The 12,884-nt window shown below is 35.5% G+C and overlaps 1 protein-coding gene across 6 annotated transcripts in view; it reads left to right on the top strand.

Annotated features, from left to right (window-relative positions):
• PKP4 (plakophilin 4) overlaps positions 1-12,884 on the top strand; it is a 235,230-nt gene that overhangs the window by 183,656 nt on the left and 38,690 nt on the right. For all 6 annotated transcript variants that reach the window (XM_008574306.1, XM_008574309.1, XM_008574307.1 and 3 more), the window contains 3 exons: positions 4,167-4,355; positions 5,857-6,073; positions 11,430-11,562. In XM_008574306.1, coding sequence (XP_008572528.1) covers positions 4,167-4,355; positions 5,857-6,073; positions 11,430-11,562 — 539 coding nt within the window. The remainder of the gene's footprint in view (positions 1-4,166; positions 4,356-5,856; positions 6,074-11,429; positions 11,563-12,884) is intronic.

Genomic DNA, 12,884 nt, shown 5'->3' on the forward strand with positions numbered 1-12,884 from the left:
ACCGGTCTGTATGTGGGATCCGAACCCTTGGGTGGGAGCGCCGCCGCGCTTCCCAAGCGGCGCACTTATCCAGTGCGCCACCGGGCCGGCCCAGGGACTCTTTTTTTTTAATAGATGCATTATAATTTATTTAGTCACTCCCTATTGATAGACATTTAGATTGTCATTTTTAGCTATTAAAGACAATGCAATATATGTTTTTACTTTGAGAGAGATTAATTTACCTCCAGGAAGGTTGCTTGGATTTATGTTTCCACCAATAAGTTAAGAGCATGCCTGTTTCCCTGTACCTTCACTAGCACTGAATACTGTCCAAGCTTTTTATCTTTGCCAATCTGGTATGTAAAAAGCTGTGCTTTGTTGTTTTAAATGGACTTTATTGGGTTATGACTGAGACTGAAGATTTCATATGTTTATCGGCCATTTTATTTCATCTTTTCTTAAAATCACAGGTTCAGGTCTCTTTTGTCCATTTTTATAAAAACTTTTTAAACTTAATAAGTTAGCCCCTTGTAGTATATTTCTCAAGTGTTTTTCCCATTTTGTCATTTGTCTTTTTATTTTGTTTGAGGGTTTTTTTTATTTACAAAAATTTTTAATATTTTGTATAGGCTTCTAAGAATTGTTAAGCCTTTTTGGGATTTCTGTAATTGAATAATTTTGCATGAATAATTTATATTGAACTTGATTTTGAGCTCAAAGAAGTTCCTAGTAGAGAAACCACCTCTTTTTCATTCAGCCATCAGAGAAGTATGCTTGGCTTAGATATTTTCTGAAATGCCTCTGAAAAGTATGCAACAAAGTGATATAGGAATCATTTCTGAAGTTTTGCCTCTCAAGGAAACCTTAAAAGATAGTTCTGAGAACTTCTGTGTTCCTCCTGTGTATGTGTAGAGCAGCTATGCAGAAATCTCAGCTTGTAGGAGGGTGAAGTGGAGACTCGGGGCAGGAAGCCAGGCCATAAATTACTGTCTCCGTGTTCAACCCTGAGAGGGCTCATCTCCTTTGGTTTAAAAAACCTGTTTCTTCTTCAATGAGATTAGATTTCATGTTTCAGAAAAAAATATATACAATTATATATATTAGACCTAGCCTCTCACTGATTTTTTTTTTGTTGTCTTTCTAAAAATTCTGCAATATTCTAAAGAGGAAAGGGTTTCTTAAAGGTTCTCAGAAAGCTTTGTTTCCTGTCATCTGTCTGCCTACTTATTCTGAATGTGGCTTCTAATTTGTGAATTCCTTTCTTTTCTAACTTCAGAAAATGATGTACTTGTCATTACCTTTGCGATCATTTTTTATTTCAAAGGATTAATAGCCTGCCAATTGATAAGCCTAAAGCAATACTTTGTAGTAGATTTAGGAACTTGGGTAATTTAAATGATGATACAGTGTGTGTATAAACTTACTTCCTACCACAGAAAAACATATATGCCCTAAAACACTTTTTTAAGTATAATCATTGCATGTCAAGAAAAGTTTTGAGAAGATAAAAGAATTGATGTTTGAAAGATAAATTTGTGTATATTTCTAATGTCTTAGAGATTTTGAATCACATGGAATATATCACTATAACAAGTAAACTACTATATATTTTTGAAATTGCAAACAAATTATTGGTAGGGTAAATAGTATTGTGGAGTATCAGTGTTTTCCATTATTTGGAGGGGGTTAAGGTTATTAAAAATTATTCTGTGGAAATATTATTAATCTGTTGAAAAATTATTTCTGATACCAACTATAGAACATAATTTACTTGTATTCCAGTTTCAGTGAAACTAAGTTATAGTGGGCTTTCTATTCGTATTCACTTTACTTAATCTACAGAGGCTATATAATTTTTTAAATGCTAATCTACAGGACTGTGTGTGTATGTTTTAAGGTATGAGCAGATAAACAAAAATAGTAACAGTCATTGTTATATTGTTTGGAATGATTTTCAATATCAAGAAAGTACTGCATTTCACTTCAATTCTAAGCCTTTTATTTTCCATCATAGCTTGTCACATATACTAATTTCATTTTTCTAATTATCCTATAACAAGTGAATATCTGTTGGTTACTTTTTATAGTTTTAAGTGATAAAGAGCTCATTTTGTTACCTTTCTGATAAAATCACAGACAATGTCTACAGAAGTTTTCACATCCCATGAGTTCCAGTGAGGAATCTAGGCAGATCCTTACAGAGTGAGAATGTAACATTCTGATGGTGATGCAGAATGCTGTGTTCTTATTTCACATCACAGGAGGGGGTAGGGGTCTGGGCTCTGCCAGTTTCAGGAGCAGCCAGCCTAGTCCTCCGCTTGCCTCTGCCCCAGTGCGAGTGAGCTTCAGAGTGAGCTTCAGAGTCTCGGGCTGAGTCAGGGTTGTGTGTGGCTCTGAGGAATGTTACAATAGCACCTCGTACTGATGAGAACACTGTCAACAAAAGTAATGCCTGCACTTTTGTTCAGAATACCCATGGGCTTCACGAAGAAATAGAGCTTACACTCTGCTAAAAAGAATGAGAAATCCGCCAGTGAATAAAAAGCTGAAATCCTCAAAAGAGAATTTTACAGTAACAATCATAATGTCATCTTTAGAGTGAAATTGGTTTCCATGGCCACCGCCCTGGTGGGCTAACCTCCCTCCTTCACCTGATGTTTGTGGAAGGCTCTGTGGGGTTCAAGGTTTCTAACACCACATGTCATTGGTCCTTGAGGGATAGCTGTGTCCAGCGTTGGGTGTGGAATGACAGGGCGCTGACCTGTGGTTTCCTTTCAGCCCTGCCAGGAAGTAGCTGTCCAATGAGGCTGAGTCACATTTCCCTTTGGACTCTCAGTTTTCTTGGTTTTGAAATGAGAAGGTTTGGCTGGATAACCTCCCAGATATAAGATTGTATAAACCTGTCATCTTCATTTGGTCAAGTGGGGAGCCAGTAGCTAAATCCCACATTGGTTCATTTAGTTCCTTCCATGTCACATTGATGTCCAGGGTAGGTAATAATCATTCATTTTAGAATCTTTATGTGTTTATTAACTTTCTTGCCACTCCTCACTAAGCAACATATACTTATCACTCATATTCAGTCATTTGCTTTTAGTTGTGATTTGATCAACTGAGCTAACAGGATGGGGAACTATCCTATCTTTTTATAACTAGTTAACCATGTTAATTATTTGCAGTCTTTTTAAAAGCAAATATATGCTGATTGACTTCAGATATGTTTGTGCTTTCTCTTGTTTATATTTCGAATGTAAGTTTAGTTGGTATTCTTACCGAGTAACAAACGTTACTTACTAATGATGACAAATCACAAACTCTGAGCATCGTAATATAGAATATACTAATTCAGTTTTTTTAAGAAAATAAAATGCTTGGGTTTGAAATCTACCCTTTTATTATGAGTCCCATGTGTAAACATTAGCTATTAGCAATTTGAGTCAAAATACTTTTAAGTGGTTTATAATTAATGTATTACTAACTTTGTACTTTTCCTTTATACTAGAAAGAAGGTAAGCAAGGATCTGGTATGTGGGGTTCTATGAAAACAGTTTTGTTTTTTTTTTTAAAGAAAGGAAAATACAGTGATAAATTCTGTAACACAAAATTTCAATTGTTTTTGTATAATAAATCATGTGTGAATATATAGAGAGACGTATTTAAACACAGTTCTTAAACATCAGCCTTACTAAGCATGTATCGTAGGCAATGGGATATAAAGAAGTATGTATTAGCCACAGTGGGCCCTCCTCCAAAGAGCTGATTATGCACTTTCAGTGAGATGGGGCAGGTGTGCAGGCCAGGAAAAGAGTGGGTGAGCCACTGTTTGTATATGTTTTTTAAAATTAAAATTATATAATAGAAGAAGAGAGTTTTCTCTGTTTGCTCACCATCATAAAACAGCTTACAGTTGGGGGATGAATTTCAGCATATTAAACCATGTAATAATTTTTTTTTAATTATTTTTCTTAGAAAATTTACTTTTATCTTGCTGCCCAGAGAAAAGTTTATTTTAAAAATATGCACGGACACCTTTTCACACCTGGTATCCCTCTTTTATAAAACTTACTAGTTCTGGTATTTACACTTAACACTTGGTCCTGTTGGTTAGGATTTTAATAGTGTTTATGTTCTTAACCTCACCACGATTTTCTCAGTTCTTCATGCTGTGATTTTCCTGCCTCCAGGCTTACGGAGTTCCTATGCTAGTCAGCACAGTCAGCTTGGGCAAGACCTCCGCTCAGCCGTGTCTCCCGACTTGCACATCACTCCTATCTATGAGGGGAGGACCTATTACAGCCCAGTATACCGCAGCCCAAACCATGGAACTGTGGAGCTCCAAGGATCGCAGACGGCACTGTATCGCACAGGCTCAGGTGGGCCTCAGCTCTGTCCTGCTGCTTTCCCGAGTTCACGGACCCAACGGTAGAAGGATTTTATTGAGATTGGGTTCCCTGTTAGAAGGAAATCATGTTGTCCATTTGGTTGTCAGATAAGCAGCTGTGACAGCAGTTCAATAAACAGTAAAACTGAAGTTCATTTATAATCTATTTGATATATTTTTACCTTAGTACAATCTAATCAATGAACATAGTGATTGTACTGTTAATTCAGGAATAAATTTGTAAAGCTATAAATCTGGCTCTCCTTGGGTTAGAGAAGCTTATCAGATATAGAAAGGAGAGCCTTTGTTGGAATATTTCTTTGTAATTTTTGTTGCCTGGAACAAGTATTTGGAGAAAATCCACACATGAATTACTTGGCTGTCTGATTTAGCATGTATGGATTTGGCATTACTCTCTTTGAAATGTTAGATTTCTTCTGAATACTTAAGTGTAGATTGTGAAAAAGATAGCGGCATTTACAAAAACAGGGAGGTGAGACCTCACACCCTTGCACCACCACCTCACATTCATGCCACACCAGAACTGCTGATAGAGTGGAAGCTGTAGCCCGTGACGGTGTAGGCTGCTAGACGGTGCTGTGGGGCTGGCTCATGGAACCTCAAGGGGCAGTTCTTTTTAAAAAAAAAAAAAGAAGCAGTATTACAGACTTATTAACATGCCCACAAATGGGTTCCAGGTAGCACTGATAATCCCTCAAAGGCACAACTCTAGGCGACATACCTCCCAGAACACCAGGAGGGGGAAGACTGTATTTGAATTGGTTCTTTGCCAGAAACTGACAATTTGGCCCACTGAGGGATTTTTCTTTGAATAGAATGTACCAATTTTTAATAGATGTTAGTGAAGAAATATTTCACTTGTTCTTATGCTCTGTGAATTGAGGAGTGTCTTTAATAGGATTAAGAAATAGATAATTTTAAAATCATTTTAATTGAAGGAAGAATATTTATACAATCATTGGAGGGATACCTGCTGCAATAATTAGGAGGGAAGTGTTAAATTAAGTGTACAGTACCTTTATATGTAGCATCATGCAATAATTTGAGAGTAGCTATAGAATAATTTGACGTATCAATGTTCTTTCTCTCTGTCTACTGAAGTAGATTTTTAACTGTTACTAAGATCTACAGGTATAGAAATAAAACATATATCTTAATTCTTTCCTTATATGTTTCTTGGAGTTTTAAGTTATTGAACCTTAAACATATTAAGACCTATTATATAAGCAAATTTATAGTTTTATTTTTGCTCTTTCCTCCTAATAAATTTGACATATTATTGTTTGTGTATAATAAAAACTTAAATATCTTTTTTTAGTGCTAATGCTCTGGATCGGTAGAATCTAAAAGTAAGCAATTTATAAATTTGCCAAAAACTATAATCCTTCTTAAAATTAAAAGTGTTTTACCTTTTAAAAGTATAACCTCATAAAGAACATACTATCTTTTTCAAAATGTTGATTTTCTCGTAGGTGTTGGAAATCTACAAAGGACGTCCAGCCAACGAAGTACCCTTACATACCAAAGAAATAATTATGCTCTGAACACAACAGCTACCTATGCGGAGCCCTACAGGCCAATACAGTACCGAGTGCAAGAGTGCAATTATAACAGGCTACAGCACGCAGTACCGGCCGACGATGGCACCACAAGATCCCCATCCATCGACAGCATTCAGAAGGACCCCAGGCAAGTGCCAGCGAGGAGTCTCCAGCATGCTGCGGTAGCACAGGAGTCAATCGGTTCCTGCATTCTGACTTTTTTTAAGTTGCCTAGTCTATTGTAATATCGTAATTCCTTATCTGTAATACTTCCAGTTACGTCCCACCTCTGTGGGTCACTGAGGTAAATTTCATTTTAGAGATAGATTCCTTCTCTCTATGCTTTAATAGTAAGTTAGAGAATGCAGAGATATGTGGGAATCTGTAGCATTCATCACTGAAATACTTCACCAGGGCAACTATCTGGAATAGCCTCTTAGAATTAAACAAGAGACTTTGGAGGATCATTTTACCCCTTGCCCCTTATCCTGATTTCTTGGATGAGGGTTTCATAAATGCATATGATTGTTCTAAACTGGGAAAGACCAGTGTTGTGAACATTTGAATCATACTGGTCAGTACTGTGTAGAGCCTTTATTAACTAGGGGCTTTGAGAAACTTTCCGACATTTAGGAAAAGAGTTTACAAGAAATGTTCATATCTCACAAGCAAAAAATATTTGGCAAATAATAGATATTTTCTCTTTTTGATTTTGTTTGGCCCTATAGGCAGCATTTTTAATTAATGTAAGTATTGAGTCATTTAGTACTTGATCAATTTTGAAAAACTGGCCTCATCTTTAATTGAAAGCCATTTAAAATATTCAGGAAATAAAAATATTTCAAAACTAAAAAAGACTGGTCATTTCTGAAGGTATGAAATTGTTGCTAAATTTTAAGCAGCTTCAGTGTTATTTTAAGGCGTGTATTAGCAAGATTTCATTCACTCTTCGCCCACAAATAGTTGTTTCACTGGAAAATTGTTATAATTATCAATTCATTTTTAGCACCCTACCAACTTGTCCTAATGAGTGTGAATTAAAATGATGAATGAGGTTTTGGTCATTAAAACAGAATAACTAGAGGTACTTCAGAATTGAATGGAAAGTCCGCTGCTTCATTAAAACCACTTCACTTATTCACTTTTACACCTACAATTCATTAAGGTTTATACATACATTTGGTTCTGCTCTTTCTGGTTTGCCATCTTTGTGTCATTTTAAGGATTTTTAAAAATAATTTGTCTAATATCACCTCCAGTATATAATTGTTAGTAATATTCTAACATGATTTCATTTTTTAAAATCCTCAAAATGACAAAGGACTAGGGCATCCATATAGAAAGGGTTTTGAACTGTAGGTAATTTAGACCATACCTTGGCTGGACCTGCAGAGAAAATAATAGCTACCTAGAAAAGCAGTGAAGTGTGATTAGAGCTTTGAATTTAATAAGTGTCTCTGAAGGCTTCAGTTTCGACCTCTAATAAGTGTTGATTCACTATAAACAAGGATTTCATGTATGTTAATGTACTTCAGCTATTCATGATATGATAATTTCATCATCTGTTGCATAAAACTGTTATGGCTAGCTTTGATTACGTGAAACTTTACTGATAAAGCATTTCGTAAGATGAATAAATGATTGCCTTATAATAATAAGTGCATTTATTCTAGCTGAAACTGGAATCCAGGTGAATGTAGTTTGAATATTCAAAACAAAAAGCTCATGACAACTGTTATTTAATTTTTAGTTTTGAAAATAGCAACTTTAATATTTTTATTCACTTAGAAACCTTTATTGTTAATGCTATATTACAATTAGCCTGAAAACACATCTGTAAGACTAAAGAAGTTATTGATTTTTACTATATAAAAGAAAATCTATGAGATTTTTTTTTTATAATCATCAACTTGGAACTCAAATGTATTCATAGTATAAATGATTCTTCTAAAAGGAGTAACATAAAATACTTGCTATGCAGAGTGACAGTGACTTACAGAATGATAACATTCCTGGTGTTACTTTTCAGCAGGGCCCAACCTGTGACATTCAACAGAGTAATTCCATTTACCATCCCCTTGACTTTTATGTTATCATCAAATATTTTATTTACTTCTACATACATTATAAAACCGATAATATGCTGCTGTTATCCCTACTGTACATGGTAGTTGTCTTTTAAAGAAATTAAGAGAAGTAGAAGAGATGGTCTTCTGTATTCACACATATATTTAACTATTCATATTCTCTTCCTGTGAGTTCAAGTTCCCATCTTGACTCATTTCCCTTCAGCTTAAATAACTTCCTTTAGCCTTTCTCATGGTGTGTGTCTGCTTGCAACAAATTCTCTCAGCTTTAGTTTATCTGAAAATATTTTTATTTCACTCATTTTTAAAGGGTATTTTTGCTAGGTATAAAATCCAGGCTTATGGGCTGGAAATTTTTCTTTCAATACTTTAAAAGATGTCATTTATTGTCTTCAGGCCTCCACTATTTCCAATGAAAAAATCAGACATCGTTTGTATTATTCTTCTCATTATGTAATGTGTCTGCTCTCTGGCTGCTTTTCAGATTTTTCTCTTTAACTTTCAGCAGTTTGGCTCTGATGGGTCTCAGTATAGTTTTTCTTAACCTGCTTGGGGTTCACTGAGATTCTTAGAATTTAGGTTGATGTTTTTACCAAAATTGGTAAATTTTCAGTCATTTGTTATTTCTTTAGATTTTTTTTTTTTTTGCCCCAAATTCTTTCCTCTCCTTCTGAGACTTCAATTAAACATATTAGATCACTTTAATATTTCACAGATTACTAAAATTCTGGTTTTGGGGGTTTTTTTGTTTGCTTCAATTAAACATATTAGATCACTTTAATATTTCACAGATTACTAAAATTCTGGTTTTGGGTTTTTTTGTTTTTTTTTTTTTCTGTATTCTTCTGATTGGATACTTTTTATTGATCTGTCTTCAAATTTATAGCGTCCTTTCTTCTGCAACCTCCAATCTGTTGTTAAGCCCATTCAAAGATTGGGTTTTTTTTGTTTGTTTTATTTCAAATACTTGAATTTTGAATTTGGTTATTTTTTTTTATAGTTTTATGTCTTTGACAAGATTCCCCATCTATTTTTTTTTTTTTTCTGTATTCTTCTGATTGGATACTTTTTATTGATCTGTCTTCAAATTTATAGTGTCCTTTCTTCTGCAACCTCCAATCTGTTGTTAAGCCCATTCAATGATTGTTTTTTTTTTTTGTTTGTTTTATTTCAAATACTTGAATTTTGAATTTGGTTATTTTTTTTTATAGTTTTATGTCTTTGACAAGATTCCCCATCTATTCACTTCTATATACATTTTTTTCCTTTAAGTCTTTGAACACATTTATAATCATTTTAAAATTCTCTTCCGATTCTTCTAACATCTGGGTTGTCTCCAGGTCTGTTTCTATTGGTTGCTTTTTTTTTTACATCTTTGTAAGTCATATGTTTTTGTTTCTTCTCATATCTAGTTTTAAATTATATGCTGACTGTTGTGGATGATACATTATAGGGAATTTGGATTATGTTGTCTCCCATTAGGGTGCTGAGTTTTGTTATGGCAGATAACTGAATTACCGGCAGGTCTTTTTGATCCTGTCAAGATTGGTTTTGTTCTTTGTTAGGTCTATTTCAAATTTGTTTTAGCCCTAGAATATGGCCCTTACTCTATGGCATGGTCCTTACTCCTTGGTAGAGTCCTGACTAAATTCCTGAAGTGCTCATAAGGGTCTGCACTCCGGCTAGGCTGGGAGTCCAACATCACCGAGTTTGTGTTTAGCTCAGTCACGTAGCAGCCACTCTCCACCAGACCTGTATGTGCCTTGCACGTGTACAGCCTAGTGCTCAGCTAAGGACCTGTAGAATCACCTCTGCATAGCTTCCTCCCCTCCCTGCCCTGCACATTCTCACCACTTTGTCACCCCCAAATTCCAGTTTTTCCCCCTCATCTCACTAAGTCCATCACGTACTGCTTGACCTCAGATTCCTATGGTCCAGAAAGTGCCCTTAGGCAGAAAGCCAGGTGAACAGGGGACTCCTTGGGTGTTTCCCTCCTCTCAAGGATTATATTCTTGTATTACCTGTTGTTCAGGGCCTAAAAACAGTTTTCTCATACATTTAGCTCAGTTTTATAGTTGTTTATGGTGGGAGGGCAAAATCCAGCACCAGTTACTCTATTATGACTGAAAACAGAAGCCTGGGCTTAGGTTTTAATGGAGCAAATCCTGGCAGGCACTGATGTCATCCAACCAGCCCACAAATTGATAACAGTGTTTGCAGGGTAAATTTCTGCCCATCTTAAGTCAAGGTTGGAATTGATGCCAAACAAACCTAATCATTGCCCAGCTCCAGCCAGAGACTACCCTTTGTGTCACCTGACCATTATGGCACCCAGGATGTCAAGAAATCTTGACCATCACTGTGCCATTTAAAGAGGACAAAAATGTGTATTTGTAATGATTGTGAGTCATCAAAGAAAGCTTGTATCACACTCCTTGCACTCTGTTCATTATAACATAGATTTACATAACAGGCTTTAGACAGATTTTCATCAGAAATGGTTAACATAGTTTAAATGCATAAAAGCAAAACCGTTTATTACAAAGAATGCTCCTATGTAGAATAACTCATTTTTTCAGGGATGATGAATATTAGTAAAACGTCTGTTTACTAGCTGTGTGGCCAGTTACTCAGCCTTTCTGCCTCAACTTCCAAATCTATAAGGTCGCTGTAAGAATAAATGAATTTATATATATATATATATATATATATATAATGCCTAGAATAGTATCTGAAACAAAGTAGATTTTTATGAAATATTGCTATTTAATAATCTAGTTTTATTTAAAAAAAAATCTATACCCACACATGTGCACATTTGCACACATACATAGAAAAAAGACCAGGAAATGTCAACAGTGGTTTTCTCTGGTTATAGGATTACTGGTAAAACATTTTTTTTTTTTTTTTATAATTTTCTGTTTCTGTCTTATAATCAAAAGCAACCATATATATTACATTTCTTAAAAATCATTAGGCCCACAATATTTGTGATTTCTAGGCTGACACCAGCTCTGCCCATACCCACTGCCCTTTCCTTTCTCCTCAGGTGTGACACCTCACTTGGCTAAAATGCACTTGTTTACCTGTGCCTTGCACCTGCAGATTTTTTACATAAATAAAAAGATAAAATTTGAATCATGAGGAGGAACACTAGAGTGGAAAAGTTACTCATATTAAGAATTTCCTTCGTTCCCCTTAGTCTCTGTGCATCTGTGTGTCATAATTTCTTTAAGATCATAAGCGTCTGGGCTTCTGCATAATGTTCAGGAAAAAATTATTTACAGACATATTTTTTTGAATTTTTGTAACTTTAAGTTTTTGTCTCATCTGAGTTTTTTTCCTATAACAAATGTTCTGTTCAATGTATTATGACAACCAAGCCTTCCTTTCTGAAGCCGTGTTTTTCTTGTGCAGGGAGTTTGCCTGGCGTGATCCTGAGCTGCCTGAAGTCATTCACATGCTGCAGCACCAGTTCCCATCCGTTCAGGCAAACGCGGCTGCCTACCTGCAGCACCTGTGCTTTGGTGACAACAAAGTGAAGATGGAGGTACAAGACCTGGGATGACTCGGGGAAGACAGTGCCTTTGTGCTTAGCAGTCACAAACTTGTATATTTAAGAAATTACCAGATGCAATTCAGAGGTCATTTTAAAAGAATATTTTGATACCGTATACTCTTACTTCTTAACTATGCATTTCAATATCTGTCAGGACAGTTGGCCAGTTGGCCAGTCGGTTGGTTGGAGCATGATGCTAACAGCACCAAGGTCCAGGATTTGATCCTTGTAGTGGCCAACAACAAAAAAAGTCTAGAACATTCACTATCTCTCAGGAAAACTAGTTAGATGAGTATATTTCTTGGAGTGCTTTCAGCATTTTCAAATCATGTGTCTACTTCATTAGCTTATTTACAAAACATGAAGCAAAAAATCAATTTAACTTTCATTTCTAAAATGTTTTCAAAAAACCAGATAAAAATTACAGTATTCATTGAGCTAGTGAACTAATATATTTTATGAGACTCTGGTCAAGATTGGTGCCAACTACGACTAAGTAAAGTTACAGAGAATTTATAACCATAACTAATGCTGAACATACATGAATGTTTTGTTTCAGATTTTAAAGTTTTTTGGTATTTATAGAAACAGCAAGTTATTAGTTATTGGTGAGTATTCTATAACATACAGATTTTTTTTTAAGGCCACTTTCCTCCCTGCAATGTCACATAGAACTGATGTGTTTTTCATCAGTTTAATATGCAAAACAACATACCAGCTATAGACCTAAAAGTGTATGTAGTAAATAAAGCCCAGAAATATTTGTGTAACATACTAATGAGTTGACAAATGGAAGAAAATGTAGGGAGAGTAGCCTAGATAACCAATTCTAGAAACTAAATGACTTCAGTCAAAAATTCTTTCCTGACAGTACTGGAAACACAACTAAGCACATAGCTAAGTTGTGTTCGTATATTTGCACATTGCACTCCTGGAAGGAAAGCATAATTCCCATGTGTGTTCAGAGAGTTGGAGGAGTACTGTGCTGCCTACACATGGACNCTGCCTACCTGCAGCACCTGTGCTTTGGTGACAACAAAGTGAAGATGGAGGTACAAGACCTAGGATGACTCGGGGAAGACAGTGCCTTTCTGCTTAGCAGTCACAAACTTGTATATTTAAGAAATTACCAGATGCAATTCAGAGGTCATTTTAAAAGAATATTTTGATACCATATACCCTTACTTCTTAACTATGCATTTCAATATCTGTCAGGACAGTTGGCCAGTTGGCCAGTCGGTTGGTTGGAGCGTGATGCTAACAGCACCAAGGTCCAGGATTTGATCCTTGTAGTGGCCAACAACAAAAAAAGT

This window comes from Galeopterus variegatus, unplaced genomic scaffold (genome assembly GCF_000696425.1).
Source record: "Galeopterus variegatus unplaced genomic scaffold, G_variegatus-3.0.2 Scaffold1031, whole genome shotgun sequence".
Lineage (NCBI taxonomy): Eukaryota > Metazoa > Chordata > Mammalia > Dermoptera > Cynocephalidae > Galeopterus > Galeopterus variegatus.